The sequence below is a fragment of the Lachnellula hyalina genome (genome assembly GCF_007821495.1).
Source record: "Lachnellula hyalina strain CBS 185.66 chromosome Unknown contig00005, whole genome shotgun sequence".
Classification (NCBI taxonomy): Eukaryota; Fungi; Ascomycota; class Leotiomycetes; order Helotiales; family Lachnaceae; genus Lachnellula; species Lachnellula hyalina.
In genome coordinates, this window is record NW_022157119.1 from 17,025 (window position 1) to 39,369 (window position 22,345).

Sequence of the window (22,345 nt, forward strand, 5' to 3'; positions counted from 1 at the left end):
GTGACTTACCCCTCATAAGACTATACTGAGGAACTACTACTGTCGTACCCTCAGGGATAAAAGTATCGCCGACTGTCAAGCCCCCACATGGAGCCATGCGAAGACCTGCAGATGGCACAGGCGGATTCAAGCGGATTGTCTCGTAAATGCAAGCGTTGAAGTGCACAAGTTTGAGGAGGGATTTGTGATCTCGGATGTTGGTGTTCGTTAACTCAGCCTGAACTTGTTGCAAGTGTTGTGGGTGACATATGAGATAGTATAGAAGGTTGGTTAGAACCTGTCTCACAGGGTCGCTGCATGGAACTCTTAGTTTTCAACTCGGCCGATTCCGAGCATATTTCAGGATTATCTCTCACCTGCCTGCCACTATCACCAAAACAAAATCCCCTACGAGTAAATTCCAATTTGATTGAATACCACCTCTGGCTTTTGCGTCTTCTAGGAGAAATCCCATAAGATTTCTTTCGCCGGACTGGTTGAACATCTGAACGCACATTAAGATGTTAGCCGAGACTGGGACGTGCTGTGCTGGGTCCCCTTGCCTCGATGTTTCTCTCCACCTCAGTGTTTGCCCAGTTCATGAACATCCGATAATATTTCATACGCTCAATGTAAGGAATCCCCATCAAGAGATGCTTTACCCATGGAGCGGCTCCAAATGGCCCGAGTCGGCGGTGTGCCATGCGATACAGACTGAGGATAGGATGTTCGCCTTTAGTGAGATTTTTGAAGTCTATCGATAGCGCAAATGCTCCCATTGTATCGAATGTGAAGTATTCAAGCCAAGCTGTAACGTTGAGGGGGTTTCCTTCCGAGTCACAAAGTCGATCGACCAATTGGTCTGCCTTCTCATAAATTATGGATTCGGCTTTATCAAGGGCTGGAACCCTGGCATTAGATACTGTTCTCTTTCTCTAGGAAGTCATCAAGTTCAACAAGAGAGGAAAGGAAAGGAACGATTTACATCGTATGCTAAAAGCTTGCTCCCATACTTTTCGCTTCTGCGCGTGAAAATTGGGATCTCTAATCGTGTCCAAAGAGACCAAAGGATGAAGCAAGTCATAATACTGAGCTCGGCCACATTTGGAGTCGGGCCCATTGACCTGATAATAAGCATCTGTTCCAAACAGCGTGACCTCGTTGGGGCCTATAGATCATCAGTCAATTAGTCATTAGACGGAATCCAAGTGTTGTCAAAAAGTGTTACAATCGAAGATGAAAGGGTTCGTACGGAAACTGTTTGAATTTGTAGCAGCAAAGGAAACATGCGTCAGACCCTCAAGACAATCTCGAATTACGATAAGGAATGCGATGGAATCTCGACTCACCTGTCCGTACAACCGGGCCATATTGAAGAGAAAGATCATATAGAAAGAGGCTATTCTGATACTTTGCCATATACCAGACGTGAGTCAATTTAGTGAGGGCGAGCTCCAAAGGTCCTGGAACATGTCGTAGTGGGGAAAATATGAGCCTGTAACTGATTATGCTGGAAAACAAAGATACCAGGTATACAGCAGCAATGGCACTGCTCTCAGTGATTGCTCTCCGAGCTACCATACCCTGGAATAGCAGTTTCTCACCGAAAACAAGGAGGGCAACAAGACCATGAAAGGCCGCAATTCTGGCCGCTTTTAAATCTATCTCTCCGTGGTTAAAGAATCCTAAGTGAGCTACGACGCCGCACACCGCTGCAATGTATAGCTGGAAATCAACACCAAGCATCTTAAAGAATTGCGCGCCGCTGAAATAGTAAGCTCCACGAGAAAGTGAGGTGCTCGGAAATTGCTCAGATCTCAAAGGGCTATGGTCGGTGAATGCAGTCAAGAAGGGATTGCTTGCAGAATATTAGACTCCTTGCAATATATCACAAGCCAAAAAGAACAGGGGAAAAGTGGCCGCGGCTTTTAAGCTACTGTGTTCTAGGAATCTGGTGTATAAATAAAGCGAGAGGAGTCCATGCAACAGTTCCGAATGTGAAAAGCCTCTTAGTGTCAACCAGTCCCGTTATACTCGCTGATCCCCAACTACCTAGGTACAACTTTTCCCGCTCTACACTCTTACACGATGCCAAATACCATTCCAAATTACGTTTTCACTAGAGATTTTCTAGACAACAACAGGTGGGTCGCAATCCACAATATTTGTTATTTCACACGCCTCAAAATACTTACTTTTGCCAGGATTAACCTTCAGCACTATCAATGGATTGCGCTTTTCGGATATCTCACTCATCCTCAAATCCCACTGGAAGATCGAAAATTGAGAATTGCTGACGTCGGATCCGGTACAGGGTAAGGAAAACCCTGTTTCATTGACAGGGAGCATGAGGTTCACATTCACGCAGGATTTGGCTCACCGACTTGAGTGCTCACCTGCCACACTCAGTCGGCTTGGATGCTTTGGATATTTCTTCCACTGCGATCCCACCAAAGAAGTGCTTGCCAACGAATGTCACAATACGACACTGGGATGTAATGGCAGATGTCCCCGAAGATCTCACCGAGGTCTATGATATCGTTCATATTCGGAACTTTGCCTTCGTCTTGCAGGATGCAGAAATAGACCGTGCGATTCGGAATCTATTTCAGCTTCTCAGTAAGTCAAACCTTGCAATTATCAATCTAATTGCATGTAATCTCCAGGCTAATATTACTGCAGAGCCGGGTGGTTATCTGCAATGGGGAGAATTCGATATTACGTCCTTCCGTATCGAGAAGACAGACCCAGGCGTCAAGGCAGATGCTCAGCTGCAGCTTATGACTGTTTCACAAAGGCAGGATCCACGTCTAAGACCAACATGGGTCCCGAATCTGCCAGCGATCTTCAGCAAACAAGGCTTTGAAAATGTTCAGCCAGACGTACGCGAAGCACCATCACATCTCGCGCTTGCGATGCATGAGTGTAGTCTTCTGATCCACGAATTAATAGCAGAACAGACCCAGAATGAGCATGTACGAGAACAGCTAAGAGACTTGTTGCCCAAAGTAGCGAAAGAGACCAGAGACGGGGCATATTGGGCGTTTACACGATGGGTTGTAGTTGGGAAAAAGCCGCTTACCGTATACTCCAACATAGTCCTATAGGCGTACAAGTTTTTTAATTAAGCAGGACGTGGCCTCGTATATAACGGGTCTTAAAAACCAAAAACTCTACAAAGCCTGGTAATATAATTTGTGGTGTAATAAGACTAAACCTTTTCTTGTTTTTTAGTTTAATACCATTTCCACTTACTTTACTATAGTACCTCTATCTGCAATCGACTACTATAACTATTATAGATACAATTGATCAATAGTTATAGCAAGCATTAACAAGTAATAATCTATTAAAGTATCTTTTTGCTATTTAAGACAAAGATCGCATCGCTTAGCTATTATTTATACTTTCCTCTAAAAACGCAAATCTTTATGTTTTATATATTCAACTAATTTTAAAAACATTTCTTAAAAACCTATTAAGAATATCTATAATATAAAAAATATTTTAACTCCTATTTAAATTTTGTTTTAGTATTACATATAAAATAATAGGTTAGAGTACTAAATGGACTTAGGAGGCGGAGTAAAAGCCACTTTATGCGCTCTTTTATCCGGATAGCAGAAGACGAAGAAATACAGGTTTTGCTTCCGGCTTATATAAGACCGTGGCCTGATACAGTCGCGAGACAGCTAATCGAAGAATAGATAAGCATATATATCTCGATAAAAGCAATTGAAAAATAAGGTCAGTCGATTTAACCGATTGAGCCAATAAAGTTTCTATTGGTAATACAGGTTAATATAGAATATTGGTGATTAGTATAGAAAGTAAGATGATTTTAAGCAGCTTGGTCGCGTTGGGCATTAATGCTTTATGCAATGCAAAGTGCTCGCCATTTCAACCGCTCTCGTATAAGTAGAGAAACTTGAAGTGCATATTATGCAGATGTAGCTAGCCAAAAAAGGCTCACCAAGCAGCTCGATTGCGGCTTAATGCGCACTGGTTCAGCTGGAACCCTCGGCTTAATACGAGATTCACAACATGAGATTCATAACATAAGTAAGGCTGGTAAAACTAAAAGCTCTATTATATTTAGCTAATATAGCTTTATTATTAAATTTCTTTCCGAAAAAAAAAAACCAATCTGTAGTTTCAAGATCTGTATGTTTTTATTTGTAAACTTCTTACTGCACTAGTGGATTTTCCCATACAGGACAGTCTGAGAATCAGAGGAACCCGATTTTAAACTTCAGACAGGTTGATATTAGACTCGATTTCAATACATGTTAAGAAGTCAGCAGGGGATGGAAATGCTCTTGAATGGGAACTAAGCTTGCTTTGGCGAATTATCCCTAACATTCAACCAACAACATTCATGAGAACAGGTTACTTGGTCGGTGTCCATCCAATGGCGTTATTAATGGCATCGACTACTTCATTCGTCTTTGTCAGATTAGGACAGTGACCAGATTCAATTTGAATTGCCTGTACTTCCACCCCTTGGCCCCGTATAACATCTACCATCGACTCCTGATAATGAACTGGAATCGTGAAATCTTGAGTTGTCGAGAGATAAGTGACTGGGATATGTCTCCAGGCGCAATGAGTAATACTGTCATGCATACACTTCCCATTCCAACGAACAAGAGTTGCTAGGTAAGGGTCAACTTCCTCGTCGTCACTAGGGCCGATCAAAATAGTCTGGGGATCTCTTGGTACAACTGATCCATCATCCGCGAAGTCAAATGCAATCGGCATAAGATACCCATCGCCCATCTCCTAAGTATCAAAGTCAGTCAGAAGAAGATCTTGATAATTGCTAAATGGACAATGAAAAAAGATATAAGCTGTTAAAAAAGCCTAATAAGTAAGTGTATTTCTCACCTCCACTTTCTGTATCATCGAACCACCTTCTGGGAGAGCGAAGGCACACATATAAATCAGACGGGAGATACCTCCTGACAAATTCTGGCGCGCCCGGGTCTTCAAGTCCATATCCCAGAGCGCATTTGTTCCGACTTGTCCCCCGTATGAGTGCATGGCGACGACAACAGTACGGCCCTCCTCAACTAGATCACCAACATATTTGCGGAGTGCCTCTGTATCTGTAGCTAGGTCGTTGATCGGGGGTCGAGCTTCATCCTACGACCTCATTAGTGCCGGTTTAAACATGAATCGATGCCGGATAAAGCGTACCGTAGATGGATGACGTGGAACATGAACGTCGTAACCAGCTTCTTTGAGAGCATTGCTGAGCTTCGAGTAGCTGGCAGGAACGTGCCATCCGCCACCAACGAGAACCAGAGTGGGTGCCGTCATTACGGAGTTGTAAGAGTATGATACCGAAGACAGTTCTTCCAAGACCGAAGAAGATATGGACCACGAATGATAGTGCTAGCTAGGCGGTGTTCAACTTAAGTACCCTAAGAGCGGTGTAACTTCACGCGACAAACGCAAAACGAATGCAAACGGATGTACGGAGGTTGCGGGAAAAAGTCCTGAATATACAGGGCCTCAAGCAGATCTATGCTCTATAGAGCGCTATAATCTTAGTCCCCTATAGTTTTAGAGCATAAGCATTAAATTATAGGCTTTATCTAAGCGCTATAGGAGGTTCTCGCGTAATTAGAGAGGTAAAAGGGAGATCTATTACTTTTATCTTATTATTATTTTCTCTTATTTCTTTTTTTCTCTTTTTTTATACTTATTCTTATCTCTTAATTCAATAATCTCTTTTATATACTAATATATATACTTTATCTACTTTTAGATCTTCTTTTAAAAAAGCTAATTCTAGTATTAAATTTATATTTCTTTATTACTTTTTTATTTATAAATTCTTTTTTAATAGTTTAATATTTTATCTAATTTTAGTAAAACTTAATTATATTAAAATCAGATAAATAAAAAGTTAACAAAGCTAGTCCAATCTACGAAGTAGTCTAGTCTAGTGCATTCGCTTATAGACCCATGACCTTAAAAGCTAAAACCCTGAAAGTTAGCAACAGACCCCTGTATTTTCAGCGGGGTATCGCTAAATTTCAGTGTACTAGACAAGTATCTTAGGGAGCCCCATTTTGGTTCTCGTGTGCATGTCCCTACACGGACCTGACATGCCCGGAAACAGGCGATGGGATATACACGAAAGAAAACGAAGCCCGACAGATTCCTGCGAGGTTTAATGCTTGATTATGTTTTAATACAGCGGTACGGGGATATCTCAAAATGCAGAAACAACCCTCGCCTTCCACGCCAAATCAACCAAATACAATACAGAGAGATAAAAGCCATGAGAATGCCTAGTAATCTGCCAAGAAGTCTCTCTGAACATGAATAGCAGGCGGTGCCTTTGGTATCAAATCGTGGCTGGCACGAGTCAATTCGATGTCATTTCGTAAAGTAGTCGATGTCGATGTCCCAACAAGGTCTGTGTAGCCCTGACTTTGGTTTTTCCGAAACGATCGGAAGTACTGCCCACTAGAGACAGCAGTCGTAGAACCACTTCCACTCGGCTTTTTGTCACCGAACCAGTGTCGAAACAAGTTCGGAAATGTGGGCAAACAGCTGCAAATGATGGAGGTATTTGTTTCAGCCAGTGTCCAAATGCCTGGGACCGTCAAAGTAACTGTATAATAAATGAGTATTTTTCTTGATCTCAAGCAAAGATGGAGTAAAAGTCGAGTTTTGAATCTCTTAGTACAGCAAAAGTGATCTGAGCTTACAAGTAACATCCGCAAAATTGATAGTCTCCAGAGATACAATTCTGACAATGCTCACGCAGCACACACTAAAACTTAGCAGAGATCCTGAAGTACAAGGATACTGGTCGCTATAAACTTACAAGCCACCCATCAAGAAAAGAAGCGAAAGCAATAGCTTGCGATATCTTGTCATCTGGAGTTTCCATACACGAGTCTGCGGTAAACAGAGGATGACCACGTCCAAGAAGATATTTATTATGCCCATTGCCAGCCAGAACGTTTTATTGTCGATAGTCGTATGAGGCAGCCAGAACTTCCATTGAGACTGGATAGGGTTGTAGGCGAAGATAAGGCCACATACTGCAGAAACGAAGTATCCAAAGACCAAAGCTCCAACGATCTTCGTTGCTAGCTGAAAAGCTGGAATTGCAAAAACTCGGCGATAGAAGAGCAGTATGGAGACTTTTGACGAAGTTATACTGCAATTGTAAATGACGTTATTCGCTAACGCGATCTACAAGAACATAATAGAGTCAGCGAAATTGTGGTCCACGAACAAATCATGAAACAGATAGTGTTCTTACCTGCAAGTATCGTTCAAGCTCTATGGGAGACAGTTGGACGAGATGGTGGCCAGCTTTCCCAACTGTTGCCACAATGATGGTGGTGAACAGGAAGCCGTAGGCAAAAACCAGCGCGCTAACTATTGCCCAATCATCCCATCCGTAGGATCGAGTCAAGCTTCGAGAAACGAATCTCAAGATCACGCTGATGGTCGAAAGGAAAGTCATCATCCCACCGACTCCGATAAAGATGGCATAGCTATGACTGATCTCATTAGGGTCGAATGGCGGCGATGAAGTTGCGGTGGCCATTGTTTGAGAGAAATGAGAGAGAAGACTGAACTTAATGAATTACAATTTAATGGGCGTGTATCAATAATATGGTGTGCTTCTTACAGAGTGAATGATTAGAACAGTGCTCGCAATGATGGTGATAATGTTAAAGTAATGCGCTGTGGCTCCAAGCCATCCTCCCGCTTTTCCTTCCTACACTCCTTCGCTCTTTTCTCAGCCTCCAATAAAGGTACTAATCATGGACCATGTTCTCCTTGGAAGATCATGTGTCAGTTTTGGCCACCAACTCTCGGATGTCATTCGCGATGTTGGTGAGAATCCCACGCTGGGAGGGTATTGCATGACCCTCGCCGTGCGTGACGACTTTCTTCTTCCGGTTGTCGCACATGTCGGCGACTTGGGCACTCTGGCCTGGATACGCGACATCGGCTGGACTCCAAACATGCAGTGTTTGAATCTGAATGGGTTGCTTAATATCTCCTGCATCTAAGAATTTCATCTCTCCTAGCTCAAGCTGATGCCAATCGCAAGGCAGTGTGCCGCAAAAGAAAAAGGCGCAGCGAAAAGTAGGACCGCCCGGCCGACATTGGTCAGGCTTACAGAGCTCTTGGTCAGCGTCCCGCAGTAGCAGGGTTGCCGCAAGTGTTGCCCCGAGCGAGAATCCCAATACGGCGTCGTATGGTCCGTTGCTGCATGCATATGCAGCAAGGTCGTCCACAGCCTGGTATGCGCTTTGAGCCGATCCATCGTAATAAGAATAACAGATCTGGTCACCGAACATCTCGCGTATCCCTGGAGCTGCTGGCCATGGGTAGGCTCCGTCAATAAACTGGAAATCATAGTCGGTGCCTAACTCGTAGATCAACCCAGCTAGAAGGTGTTATTCCTCTTGCGCAGCGAGCCAACGTGTTTTCATTCAGCAGCAGCTCACCAATTTGTGCTTCGAAGATCTATGTTCGTACTGTCAATCTCATTGTCGCTCAAAGCACAGTAGGATATATATACCTCGCTGTTGGTGCCAATGCCATGAAGACACAAGATTTTAAATTTTGCTACCGCCATTTCGTACTTTGGATGTTTATTGAGAAGCAACTTGGTCTCTAAAGAAATGAATTCTTGGTTATATATATAGAAATGACTTCGAGTAGTAAAAGTTCAGAAGACATATTCAGCAGTCATCTATGTACTTAATATATTAAATATATTTATATACCGTACTAACGAGACTTTTCTACTAAAATAATTAGAATTATAGACAATATTAATATGTTGGGATCACAAGGGGATCACTTCCTACTGCAGAAGTACGCTGTTTTGGGGGTCTGGTGGTTGGTTGTATTGATGCATAGCTAGGTTCAGTGCTGTATTGCAGAGCCCGAAGGTTAAGCCTTCGTGCTTAGTCAGCGACGCTAATTCACACGACTGTAAGTCTGAGCGAGTCCCCAAATCCCAATTGTCCCAACAAATATATAATGAATACAGTTAAATTGATAATAGGGAAATATAGGGGTTTGATTTTCTGAGATTCAAAGAAAATATCTGCTTCTATCCTTAATTTTGCATTAGGAACACCACGATTAGATAACTACAATGAAGGATTCTCTAGAAGAACTCGTCATATCTGAGGAGCTGGAGCCAATAGCTATTATCGGCCTGGCATTTGAATTTCCTCAAGAAGCTACCTCTGAGGATGCCTTCTGGCAGATGATATGTGAGGGGAGATCCGCGAGCACCGACTTCCCCAAAGAACGCTTGAATATAGATGCGTTCTACCATCCCGACGTCTCTCGAAACAGCACGGTAGGTTTTTACACTCCATTCTTCCGACGATCGATCTAACAACTCTGATAATAGCTTCCTGTTCGAGGTGGGAACTTCGTGAAGGAAGACCTCGGCGCGTTCGATGCGCCTTTCTTTTCTATCGCTCCAGGAGAAGCATCATGCATGGACCCTCAACACCGTCGAATGCTTGAAACGGCATATCTGGCTTTGGAAGATTGTAAGTAAATCATGCAGAGCCTTATACTAATACTCTTAACATAGTGTTGACTTTTGACTAGCGGGAATTCCACTAGACAAATGCTCTGGTTCTGACACTTCCGTTTATACCGGATGTTTTACTAATGACTACCTGAGTGTCCTACAGCAAGACTATGAAGCTGAACAAAGACATGCCGTCATGGGGGTGGCTCCTTCTATGTTAGCAAATCGCGTTAGTTGGTTTTTCAATTTCAAGGGAACTTCGATGAATTTGGATTCTGCCTGCTCAAGTAGTTTAGTTGCGCTTCATCTTGCGTGTCAGGATCTTCGTGCCGGTACGGCGTCCATGGTAGGTGATAAAATTGCGTTCGCTCGATGGAATGTTGGCTTACCTACTCAGGCACTGGTGGGAGGGGCCAATATGGTTTACCATCCTGACTTTATGAAGATGATGACAACTTTTAACTTTCTATCCCCTGACAGCCGCTCTTGGAGTTTCGACGAGCGGGCCAATGGCTATGCCCGGGGGGAAGGAACTGCAGTGATCGTGATCAAACGCCTGACTGATGCTCTACGGGATGGAGACACTCTCAGGAGCATTATTCGCAACACTGGGACTAACCAAGATGGTAAAACACCTGGGATTACTCAACCGAGTCAAGAAGCTCAGGCGGATCTCATTAAGCGGACCTACAAGCAAGCAAACCTTGATATGGGCCCGACTAGGTTTTTCGAGGCTCATGGGACTGGCACTAAAGTTGGTGATCCCGCTGAAGCAAATGCTATTGGTCAAGCTTTTAGACGTTACAGGACCGCGGACGACCCCTTATACATCGGAGCTGTCAAGGCAAATATTGGACACCTGGAGGGCTGCAGTGGATTGGCGGGTATCATCAAAGCCCTTTTGACACTTGAGAAAGGCCTGATTCCTCCAATTGCCGGTTTCAAATGTCTTAATAGCAATATCAATGCTACAGCCTTGCACATACATGTCAGTATAATGAAAGCCATTGTGCGGGACTTTTGTTAAACTTGACCTTAGTTTCCTACTGACCTGACACCGTGGCCAACCGATGGACTGCGTCGAGCTTGCGTATGTATCATCTAACGTGTTTCCTTTTCCCCTGCTTTTTCTTCGAATAGAGTAATAGACTAACACTTCATCAGGTCAATTCATTCGGGTTTGGTGGCACAAATGCAACCGTCATCCTCGATGATGCATACCACTTCCTGGAACTCAATGGGTTACAAGGGTATCACCGAACTTCGCACATCTCGACGAGAGCTGTTAGTATTGTCGAGGATCACCACAATTTGGATAAAGGCCTCCAGCCTATAGGGCTGCAGAATGGTCCAATGCCAGTCATTGACAGAATGCAGCGCAAAGAAGTCTCCGCAGCACCACAATTGCTTGTCTGGTCGTCATCAGAGCAGACCAGTGCGCTGAAATTGACCGAAGCATATTGTGAACAACTTAGTCAACACAAGCTTCAGATCGACGAGTTAGCACACGCCTTAGCTTCCAGAAGGACCCATTTTGTATGGAGAAATTCTGTTGTTGTCGATGGTCAAGACCCGGATAGCTTCGAGCATATCACTCCCACCAAGGCGGTGAGATCAATCAAAAGTCCCCAACTTGCCTTCGTCTTTACAGGACAAGGAGCAAGTTACGTTGAAATGGGTTGTGAGCTTGTAATATACTCTGCGTTTTGCAGGAGCCTGCAAGAATCTCAAGTGATTCTCGAAGAGCTTGGTTGTTCTTGGTCCTTGCGCGCAATTATAGATGGGACAAACGCCACTGCACCCATAGGAGAGCCACAATATAGCCAGCCCGCAACTACGTGCCTCCAGATTGCGCTGATCGATCTTCTGAGAAGTTGGGGGATCCGTCCGTCAGTAGTCTTGGGCCATTCATCTGGCGAAATCGCAGCATCATACGCCGCAGGAGCGCTGTCCCTTGCTGCGGCAATCAGAGCCGCGTATTTCCGAGGCATCATATCCTCCAGAATTGTCCAAGACTCTGTCAAGATGACCATGATGGCTGTTGGAATTTCGAGACTTGGTGTAACGCCATACCTGGAACGGCTGCAGCAAACGGAAGGTTCTCTGCGCGTTCAAATTGGCTGCGTCAATAGTCCCAGAAGCGTCACATTGACAGGTGAAGTGGAGCAGCTCACAAAACTGGAAAATTGGTTCAAGGAGGACTCTATCTTTGCTCGCAGACTTCTCGTCCCAGTCGCGTACCATTCGAGTTTTATGGATTCTATATCGACAGATTATCAAGCAACACTCGGGGAGCTCCAGACTACAACCAGCTCGGGATTTGTGCCCATGATCTCGTCCGTCACAGGAGATTTCATTGCTGCAGAGACTCTCCGTGATCCGAGATATTGGGTGCGCAACATGACATCGACTGTAGAGTTTGAGGCTGCAGTCTCCAAACTCATCGCGTATTCGAACACCGGGCCTCGCCAACGGCTCGGAAAGACGGTTGCGAGCCAATCCTGGATCACTCACATGGTCGAAATTGGTCCACATAGTACACTCCAAGGCCCCATACGTGACATTTTGCAATCTTCTACTCAGCCAAAAATACCATCTTATGTCTCCGTCCTTACTCGTAAGATGAGCGCCTCTATTTCCATATTGAAAGCAGTGGGATCATTATTTTGCGCCGGATATCCCGTGAATATACCAGCAGCAAATAATTTCCATAGTTCGACGAAGCCTATTCCTTCGGGACTACCAAGATACCCATTCAACCACAAACAATCGTATTGGCTGGAAAGTCGTTTGAGTAAGAATTTCCGCTTTAGGGAGGCCTCTCGACATGACCTACTCGGAACTCGAAGCCTTGACTGGAACCCACTTGTTGCACAATGGCGGAATGTCATTCGATTATCGGAGGTCCCATGGTTACAAGACCATAAAATCAACGGTGAAGTGATTTTCCCAGCCGCAGGGATGGTTGTGACCGCGGTAGAGGCTTTGAAACAAGTAACTGCGAATCCAGATGGCATCAAAGGAATTCAGCTGAAGGACGTTGATTTCTTACGCCCTATCATATTTCCTCGAGAGACTGAGAGGGCCGAGACCCAGTTGAGCATTGAGACACCGTCCGGCACGTCGCCCTTCGCTTCGTGGTCAGAGTTTCGGCTTTTCGTGGTTGACAATAATGATTACTCGGAATGCTGCCACGGTTTTATTAGAGCTGTCTCAAGTACAGACGACTTTCCAGCGCCTTCATTCATGCACGGGAGAAGTATCCTTGATTGGGTGGAAAATTTATCTAATTTGTGCCAAGGCTCTGAGCACGATCCCTATTGTTCATCAGCAAAGACTTCTATACAATATGGGCCCTGTTTTCAGAACGTCGAGCGCATGCGCCTGGGATATCAAGGTGAAGTCACTGCAGAAGTCAAAACTACTTCTTGGAAATCCAGGGCTGTGAATACATTTGCCCAGCACTTTACAGTTCATCCAATAATACTTGATGGCATGGCACAACTCCTTGTACCGGCCCTTGCCTACGGGAAAAAATATCTGCCAACAATGGTGCCAGCGCATGCAGATCTCATCGGTATAGATTGCGGTAACATAGAGCTGCTCGAGAGGGAATATATCCGAGCGACAGCAAAGTGTAGTTTCCGCGGCTACCGCGGAGCTTCAGCAGATATAGTGGCAACCTCGACCGACTCTCAACGTCAAATAATATACATCCAAGGTCTTGAAACTACATTCATAAACAGCACTGGGGTCTCTGAAGAGAATACTTCTTCATCAAGGACTTTATGTACCAGATTGACTTGGAAGCCGGATATCGATTTACTCAACAATACTCAATTATTCCTCAATTGTACGACGCATAGACCCCCTGAAGCCGTGGACGCGGTAGCTAGGTCCAGACTCCAAACCATCGCTCTTATGTCTTTCATTGAAGAAGCTGTCGATTATGTGCAGAGAAACCCGTCTTTGACGTTGAAGCCACACATGACAGCGTATGTTGACTGGATGAGAAACCAGTTACAACTCCTTCGAAACCGGCATTTGACAGTCACCGATGAAATGGTGCAGGAGGTCCTCAAAGATTCCCATGGACGAGCAGAGCTGCTTGCAAAAGTCGAGGCCTTTGGTGACGCTGACTTTTTCTTGATTCATATTGGCCGGAATCTTATTCAAGTTCTGTGCGGCGAACTCGACCCGCTTGAGCTGTTCTTCAAAAATGGTCTTGCTGATCGTTATTACAAAGAGATGCTTACGAACGAGCATTTCTGCCACCCCGCTTCTGCTTATGTTGATCTTCTATGTTTCAAGGATCCATCAATGACGATTCTTGAGGTCGGGGCTGGAACCGGTGGCCAGACGCAGCGAATCCTGGAAACCTTAGCGTCCGATGGGGTCAACAAATGGTCTCGTTATGACTATACGGACATTTCGCCAGGTTTCTTCGAAAGTGCACGAGCCAAATTTAATGATCACTTGAATCGAATGGATTTCAAGGTCTTAGATATATCGCAAGACCCTATCTCTCAGTCATTTGAAGCAGAGAGTTATGATCTCGTGATTGCTTCATTCGTGCTCCACGCAATCGATGATTTGAACAAAGCGCTACGTAACATACGAAAGCTTCTAAAAACAGGTGGGCGACTGCTTCTATTCGAGGCAACACGCCCAGAATCACTGCATATTGGATTCGCTTTCGGAGTCTTGAGAGACTGGTGGGCGCCGCTTAAATTCGAATCTCGATCTCCGCATAGCCCTTGCTTGATATCTCGAGATTGGGAAGAGCGCCTGAAAGAAACAAGCTTCTCCGGTGTCGACGTGGAAATTAATGGGCAGTCGCAGACCGAGATTCAGTATTCTAGCATCATGATCTCAACTGCCATTGGTGACGGAGACTGGGAAGAATCTAGTTCCCCGGAGATCGCTGTGCTAATAAATCAGGACCGAGAGGACCAGTTGAGTTTTGCCACATTATTAAAATCACGATATGACAACTGCAAGATCTACTCGCTAGCAGAGCTCGCTGGATTGAACGCCCCTTCATCAGGCATCATTGTGTCCGTATTGGAGTTTCACGCAAAGATTTTGCACGGTATATCAGCCACAAACTATGAAAATCTTCACAAGGTGCTCGCTAGATCTAAGAACACCATTTGGGTCACTAAATCCATCTCAGGGGTGATAGAACCCGATCACCATCTTGCTGATGGATTGGGTCGTGTCCTCGCATCCGAAGACCCAATACGCAAATTTGTGACACTCACACTGGATGCTGTAGGCGAAGAAAGTCAGGCCGTGGACCTCTTAATGAGGATCATAAGCCGAGTGAACGCACTTTCGGTCGAAGAGCTGGAAACAAACGTTGTTTCGTCAACAACTGGCCCCCAAATAAGTCGCATAACCAGCAATAGTCATATGGATCAGGTAATTGCAAAAGTAAACCTACCACAACAGATAGAAGAGCGTTATGTTAATGGAGAAGACTCACTTTCGCTACGTATCGAGCACCCTGGACATCTGGAAACGCTTGGGTGGTTCTCAGGCGAAACTCTTCCCGCCAATACTTATTTGAATGACGACGATGTACATATAGAAGTGTCAGCATTTGGGTTGACATTCAGAGACTTCCTCATAAGCAGTGGAAGTCATAACGAGATCGGCTTTGGAATGGAGTCAGCTGGTACGGTCCGAGCTTCAGGCATAGACTCGGGCTTTCACTCGGGCGATCGAGTATGCGTACTGGGGTCTTCCATCGCCAAATCCATCCTAAGGGCAAGCGCAGCCGCGGTGTATCTTATTCCACCTGACATAAGCTTTGCGGAGGCTGCTTCAATACCTGTCTCAATGTGGTTGGCTTATCATAGTATTGTTGACCTAGCACGCCTCGAGGAAGGTGATACCGTTCTAATATACCAGGCCACGAGTAGCACAGGTCAAATGATCCTCCAGCTAGCAAGAGAGAAAGGTGCTCAGGTTTTGGCCACTGCTAACTCACTTTCAAAATGCAAGCATCTCGTAAATATTCTGGATCTGCCTGAGGAGTCGATTTTATACCCAGAGGACGCCTCACTGACAAACAAGATATATCATCTTACTCAAGGACGAGGGGTTGATGTTATTGTGGGGCCGGTTCTCAATCATAGCCCAGTAGACTTTACTGAGTGTCTCTCTACTTCAGGCCATCTCATCGATATTACTTTGACAGATAGGGCAAAATCAAGGAGAGTACCGCCTGCTGGCACAACTACCAACATGTCGCTATCATATGTGAACATGGCCAGTCTATTAGAATCGCAGCCAAAGCAGGCCTACAGAACTTTTCAGAACGCCATGGGAGAATTCTTCCGATTGAAACTGAAAAACACGCTATCTCTCGATGTCTTTCCGCCTTCTCAGGCTAAAGAGGCCTTCCTCAAGTTCCAAGACAGATCATTAATTGCGAAAAAGATAATTGAGTTGCATCCAGGAGACAGATTACTTGTCAGTATCAGTACCCATTCCTCCGCTTCGAACATACTATATTAACTGTTCGCCGCCCACAGGCTAGCGTCGAAACAAAACCACAATACAATTTCTATACAGATGCAACCTATGTTATAGCTGGAGGTCTAGGAGGACTAGGAAGAAGTTTTGCAAGGTGGATGGCGACTCGTGGGGCTCGTCATCTAATATTGCTTTCTCGCTCCGGAGCTTTGAGTCCTGCTGCTAAAGAGCTCGTGAGGGGGTTGAAGCTACAAGGGATAGTTGTTGCGACGCCTCAGATCGATATTAGCAACTCAAAAGGTCTTGATGAAGTATTAAGTCCCCTTTCTAGGACAATGCCACCTATAAAAGGCTGCATACAGGCAACAGCTGCGTTGAGAGTTTGTCCGACCTCCCCCAGAAAGCACTAGAGACATTGACCGGATATAGGACAACATATTTGAAAACATGACCGCAGAGGATTGGGACATCAGCACTCGCTCCAAAGTCACAGGTACATGGAACCTGCATAAACTTCTCCCTTTAGATCTTGATTTCTTCGTCATCATCTCCTCTGTAAACGGCATATTTGGCGGACGAGCACAAGCCAACTATGCTGCTGGAAACACTTTCAAAGATGCTCTTGCTCATTTCCGGTTAGCGCATGGACAAAAATCAGTTTCCATTGACTTGGGAATGATGCTGGGCGAAGGAGTTGTGGCAGAGAGTGATTCACTGCTAGCATCGATGCGGCGTATCGGACATTTGATGGATATCGAGTTACGGGAGCTACTCGCCTTGCTAGAATACTATTGCAATCCGCATTTGCCACTGCTTGGCGATATCGATGCGCAAATACTTGTTGGAATCGAAATGCCTTCTGCTGTTTTAGCAAAAGGGATCGACCTTCACCATTCGATTCATCGCCCGATATTCCGACATTTATTTCAAATGTCAATTCAAGACCCAGGCGCCGACGCCTATCTACCGGGCGCGATTAAAGTAGATAGAGCTGCTGGCTTGAGGGAAGCAAAATCCGAGGACGACGCGGTAAATTTGGTCATTGAATGGTTCTCCGGTAAAGTTGCACAAATATTGGGCCTTTCTAAGGCAGATATCGATTTGAATAAGCCTGTGCACACCTACGGTATCGATTCGCTGGTTGCAATGGATTTGAAAAACTGGTTTATGAAAGAAGTTGGTGCGGAGATCACGGTTTTTCTGTTATTGGGGAATATGTCGTTGCAAAACCTTTGCATGATGGCTACAGAGAAGAGTGTATTCAGGCCTTCTTTGAAGTAATTCAAAGTTATTGCATGGGGACAACATTTGGGTGATGGCTTGAGTTGGAAAGAGCATTGGCGGACTATCGAAATGTCATGTACTGTACTGTATCGCTGTAAAATCTCGACAGTAAGTACCACGCGAGCCACGTCCACACATGCCACATGTTGGCAGGGATCCTGCAAACGCTCCTGCGTCCATCCAATAAATAACTACCTAGGTACCAAGGTAGGGTAGGTAGGGCTCACATGCAGCACTAGTGCTTAGCAATATATTACTGAATTTAAGCATATTAAAAGCGCACGCCAAGTAAATATTACACTATCAAGATTATTCCCCTAATCAAATATTGTTTTAAGTGAATGAGCATTTCCGTTGGAAATAGAATAAAAGTTATTTTCGATGACTAGGTAGTAAGTGATCTTTTTTTGGTTTCATTTCTCGCTAAAAGTTATATAACTTTTGGTATATTACGTATATTTTGTTTGCAACACAAGACGGCACAAGGTTCCTCTTTGGTTGCTTTCCGCGCCACCAATACTGCATCCTATTTTTGGAAATAATCTCCGTACAGGGCGGGGAAACCTGGTTCCGTTCAGTTTTGTATAAGTAAAAAGGGAGGCGGCACTGCTTTTCGCACATGCGATCTGTCGAGCCGTTGTCGCTCCATACTGAGAGATGTATTTCTTCCAAATTTTATCACTTGCTATACAACCGCTTTTTGTTGCTACTTCTGCCGCATTGAGTCTTTCTGCATCTTGCTCTAATGTCTCATTTCAGCTTTCATCCACAGGACAGAACGTCGTCTTCCAATTCCCTCCTGATCCGAACAACGAGACGCAAGTCATTCAATTCTTTTTTGGGAGCCTTGTCAACGAGACAGGCGCTGCAATAAAAGGAACCAACCTAGTAAGCGGAAGCTTCATCATCGATGGCACATACTGCACTCCAGGATCCAGTCACGACGTTAATGTCCTTGAGATTCTTGTGCATGGCATCAGCTACGACAAGTCTGTTTGGTCAAGTCTCGGCCTGGGCAACGAGACTTTGAATTGGCAATTGTACGCCGCTAGTCAGGGCTATGCTACGCTCGCTATCGACAGATTGGGACATGGCACAAATCCCCAGCATCCCGACCCGTTGAATGTCGTACAGGGCTGGCTACAGCTTGATATCTTGCACCAGCTTATTGAAACCATCCGCTCGATTCCACGCAATGGACTTTGCCGTACCTTCGATAGAATCGTCTACGTTAGCCACTCTTATGCTGGTTGGCTCGGGACTGGACTCGCAGCAGCCCATCCGAAGGACGTGGACGCGATAGTGCTGACGGGGTTTAGTGTTGCCTTTAGCAATAGCGGGTTCGAATCTACTCAGGTCGTATCTGCAGCCAACATGAATCCGAAGCGATTCCCAAGCTTTCCGCTAGGTTATATCACTATCGCGCAAGAGTCCCAACGAGAGGCGCTCTTCTATGCTGGGGGATATAGCCACATAATTGCCGAGCAAGATTATGCGGTACAGGACACATGGACAATAGGGGAGACGGGCAATTTAGGGTTTTTCGTGCCGGCCGTCAACTACACTGGACCTCTTTACATTACAGCGGGTGAAGAAGATATCATTTTTTGCACAGCTCCAGGAGCGACGTGCGAGGATTTGTTGAATAGCACCCGCGAGCTATTTCCTGGTGTGACGGAGTTTGGTTTTAAAGCGATTAGTGACACTGGTCATACTTTGATGTTGCATGATTCGGCACCTGAGATGTTCGCAGAAGTTCATGACTTTTTGGGCAAAGTTTTAAGCAACTGAGAGTGTAATAAATTGGGGGGCTAGGGATCAGATTGTGCGAACCCCGTATAAATCATTTAAAACTACAGCTAATAACTATTTCTGCACCTTTTTGAATTTTGATGACTAAATCTATATAAAGATTAATAAATTAAAGTTCCATGCTTGCTTTCCTAAGCGGTTCTTGACCCAATATGTTCGAAGTACCCATCTCTCCCAGCTCTTCCAACTATACAGTCAAATCTTCAAATTTCAATATGCGGTAAATATCTGGGTACCTATGCACGGAATTATCCGGCTTGAAGGGAAAGGGTGAGGGGCCATTCAACAGGAAAGTTCAACCGAGATAACTTCAAATTCACTTTGATCAGATCCTCTATGCTGGGGCATCTAATTTTCTAAGCGCTCTTTGCTTCAGTCTCCAATGATAGTTAACTTCCCCAGTTCTTCGCGTTGAACGTATCGAGCGTTTCACCATCTGCAGATAAGAGCTAATATGTCGCCCTACATCTCAGTGATACCTCAAGCCGAAGCCCTGCTTGCAACCTATCGCAACTCCTCCGTCCTACTCGGAACCATCTTACTCCTCACATCCTCCAACTACGTGCGACTGTACGAGAACAAGCCCGGTAAATCAACTTGCTGGTACTGATACCACAGCGAAAATATTGCCTGGGAAACATGCTGTAGGAATACCTGCCCCCACCTAACTATAATGGCTGCTATATACATACTGACTACCTGTAGTTGCGGCTACCGACCATCCGTTCCCAGGCATTGAACCACCCGAGGGAAACCAAATGAGCTTCGCCGAAGCAACAGCACCACCATCAACCGAAAACGATCCTCCACTGTCCGACGAACCTTTCAACGATGCAGCTTCCATGTACTCACTGGGCTTCAACGCTTCCCAGATCGATCTATCACAAACAGCCTCCAGCTCTAGAAGCGGCAGCATCTCGACTACAGCATCTCGAGGAACCGAACGTGGGTTGGTTCGAGCCATGATTTTGGGAAATAGTAACGCCAAGAAACATTTGGGTCGAACGAAGAGCCGGAGAGTTGGACAGCTGCGACCGAGGGATACTCGAGATTTGTGGGGAACGTCGTGGAGTGCAATGACGGGTATACTGTGGAGGAATTAATGTGTAGTTTTGGGGGATATTGGATACCTGGGTTGGCATGAATATGTTGTGTACATATAGGTAATGCACCAAAATACAAGGCTGTGCCTAATGACTGTTTGGATAAGTACGATTGTATTATACCCTATAAACCCTCGAGTATCTTGGCAGGGAGTTTGATTTGGTGTTTAAACACCAATATGTGATACGAGCACAATTAAATTAGTTGTTTCTTCCCACTAGATGCTAAACCAATCCCGTTCCTAACAGAGACAGTCGGAGCTAGGATCATCAAAACACGATCTAATACTATTTAAGCTTCAAGGGAGTTCGTTTTATCTCTTGTGCAACAAGCGTTTATTGCATTTGCCCAAGCATCGCATAAATGTAAAACAGCTTTTGCAGGATTCAGTATGCAAAATTATTCTACACCTATATCATTTTTGAGCGCTAGATTTAATGATGCCAAGTACTACGTTCCAGCTAGAGGCAAGTCAGAATCAATACATAGCAGCATACTATCCACAGAAATGAATGTCCCTACCTCATTTTCAAGATAGATTTCCAGAAACCCTCGTGAAATATCGCATCTTTCGTACCTGACTTTGAGGCACCAATATATTTAAGCTTAAATTTGATATTCTGATAGCTGGCTCTTTTCAAGCTACTACTACGAGCAATGTCAAGAAGACTGATTCTTGGGTGCAACAGAGGATGGATCGCTAGGATGGATCGTAGGCGTATTATAAAGGCTCGCTAAGGTAGCGCTAACACCCCCTCACCACATATATGTAACAAGCAATACATGAACACCTAATAAAGCTTATTAGTATATCTCTTTCTACTGCTAAACGAAAGGAAGTGAGTTCAACTGGATATGCCAATACTAGGTTCCCATTGCGCAAAGAAACACGTTACTTCAGCATAAGTCAGCCGACAATTATCGCGAATCCAAACGGCTTCGCGGGAGTGCCCGAAGCACCGCACCATACTAAACTGCGGGGGTGGGGCCATTCCCGTCTACCCCGCACACAGGGTTGCATTAAGCAGCTAAGCTCCCTTTTGGCCTTGTACGAGTTCCATGCCTCAAAGCAGATACTCAAGTATAAAGATCAAAATGAGTCCACAGTTGGTCGACACGGGATTTGTCAACTTTGTATAAAAACGAGTACTCGAGTATCCTACACGTCACAATGCCTAGTGTTACCTCAACGTACTATCTCGCCCTCAGCGCTGGCAATATTGCCGTACTTACCTTCGCAGGGGGCAAGTTCGTGCCGCCTGCTGGCGAAACACAGGTCAGAGAGCAGCAAGGGCGCTTCTTGGAGGCGACGATGAAGAAAGTCAAGGCTCCATCTCCTAGATGAGATTATGCGGTGTGAATTCTTCTTGGGGAATTTGTAAGTGTCTGGTGGTTGATTGAGATGTGGAAATGTATTGATTGCGACATGAAGCTGATTTCGCGAATAAAGAGCAATCTTGGAGAGTGGTGTAAGGACGGAATCTGGAACTAGGCGAGGGATTTGGATTTTTGAATACCATGGTATTTAGGGCGGAGTTCGAATCACTTTCCGTGCTGTTGATTTATTGATATGAGATGTTTTGAGTCTTGGAGTTTAGGATCGAGTTGGGGGGGTAGGTGGGGGTTTGGCGTCGGTTGAATTGGTAAACAGGCGTGGCGAGTCACATTGGATGTAGACTCCGGTAGCCTGGAGAAGTTTATGGTTCCTTTAATACATAATATACGCTACGTTTTCTTTTACCTCAACATTCAAGAAGAACATCCATTGTTACAAAACTGGCTTCTGTAGAATATACCCTACATTGATCTCTATTCATGGACTTGCCTATATGACTGGTATCTTGACTAGGGATGACGGTTTCCTCCTTGAGATGACTCCTTCAATCCAACAAGCCAAATCTGTGGTTTGAGAATTCGTGATTGGAGTGTCGACTAGGACTGATTCACCCGTGGAAATTACGGACTAACAAAGATATTAATTCGAAGGGCTCCTTTTTATGCAAAATTTAGAAATGCAAGTTTCTATTTCAGAATCATGTTCTAGTCATCCTCACGGAAGGTAGCAATATATCGGTTCGGGCCTTCTATCTAATTCCTTTACACGGTCTACACCCTGTAAGAGTTTATGCGGTAGGGTCA

General features: G+C 44.9%; 6 protein-coding genes across 6 annotated transcripts; 3 read left to right on the forward strand and 3 right to left on the reverse strand.

Annotated features, from left to right (window-relative positions):
- Positions 1–4,368: 4,368 nt before the first annotated feature.
- LHYA1_G001154 (uncharacterized protein) lies at positions 4,369–5,301 on the reverse strand (the record flags this gene model as incomplete). The annotated part of the gene is made up of 3 exons (XM_031146139.1): positions 4,369–4,761; positions 4,867–5,124; positions 5,179–5,301. The coding sequence occupies 3 exons, from the start codon at positions 5,299–5,301 to the stop codon at positions 4,369–4,371; spliced, it is 774 nt and encodes a 257-aa protein (XP_031009448.1).
- Positions 5,302–6,281: 980 nt separating this feature from the next.
- Positions 6,282–7,558, reverse strand: LHYA1_G001155 (uncharacterized protein; the record flags this gene model as incomplete). Its single annotated transcript, XM_031146140.1, has 3 exons — positions 6,282–6,630; positions 6,824–7,197; positions 7,268–7,558. 3 exons carry the CDS (start codon positions 7,556–7,558, stop codon positions 6,282–6,284), a joined length of 1,014 nt encoding a protein of 337 aa, XP_031009447.1.
- A 244-nt stretch (positions 7,559–7,802) lies between these two features.
- FUS5_0 (Esterase) lies at positions 7,803–8,602 on the reverse strand (the record flags this gene model as incomplete). Its single annotated transcript, XM_031146141.1, has 3 exons — positions 7,803–8,410; positions 8,472–8,490; positions 8,546–8,602. The coding sequence occupies 3 exons, from the start codon at positions 8,600–8,602 to the stop codon at positions 7,803–7,805; spliced, it is 684 nt and encodes a 227-aa protein (XP_031009450.1).
- Positions 8,603–9,130: 528 nt separating this feature from the next.
- Positions 9,131–16,048, forward strand: mokB (Lovastatin diketide synthase; the record flags this gene model as incomplete). The annotated part of the gene is made up of 4 exons (XM_031146142.1): positions 9,131–9,340; positions 9,395–9,539; positions 9,601–10,532; positions 10,688–16,048. 4 exons carry the CDS (start codon positions 9,131–9,133, stop codon positions 16,046–16,048), a joined length of 6,648 nt encoding a protein of 2,215 aa, XP_031009449.1.
- A 405-nt stretch (positions 16,049–16,453) lies between these two features.
- On the forward strand, positions 16,454–17,287 carry ota1 (Ochratoxin highly reducing polyketide synthase ota1; the record flags this gene model as incomplete). The annotated part of the gene is made up of 2 exons (XM_031146143.1): positions 16,454–16,499; positions 16,533–17,287. The coding sequence occupies 2 exons, from the start codon at positions 16,454–16,456 to the stop codon at positions 17,285–17,287; spliced, it is 801 nt and encodes a 266-aa protein (XP_031009443.1).
- A 660-nt stretch (positions 17,288–17,947) lies between these two features.
- LHYA1_G001159 (uncharacterized protein) lies at positions 17,948–19,081 on the forward strand (the record flags this gene model as incomplete). The annotated part of the gene is made up of 2 exons (XM_031146144.1): positions 17,948–18,014; positions 18,063–19,081. 2 exons carry the CDS (start codon positions 17,948–17,950, stop codon positions 19,079–19,081), a joined length of 1,086 nt encoding a protein of 361 aa, XP_031009442.1.
- Positions 19,082–22,345: the final 3,264 nt, after the last annotated feature.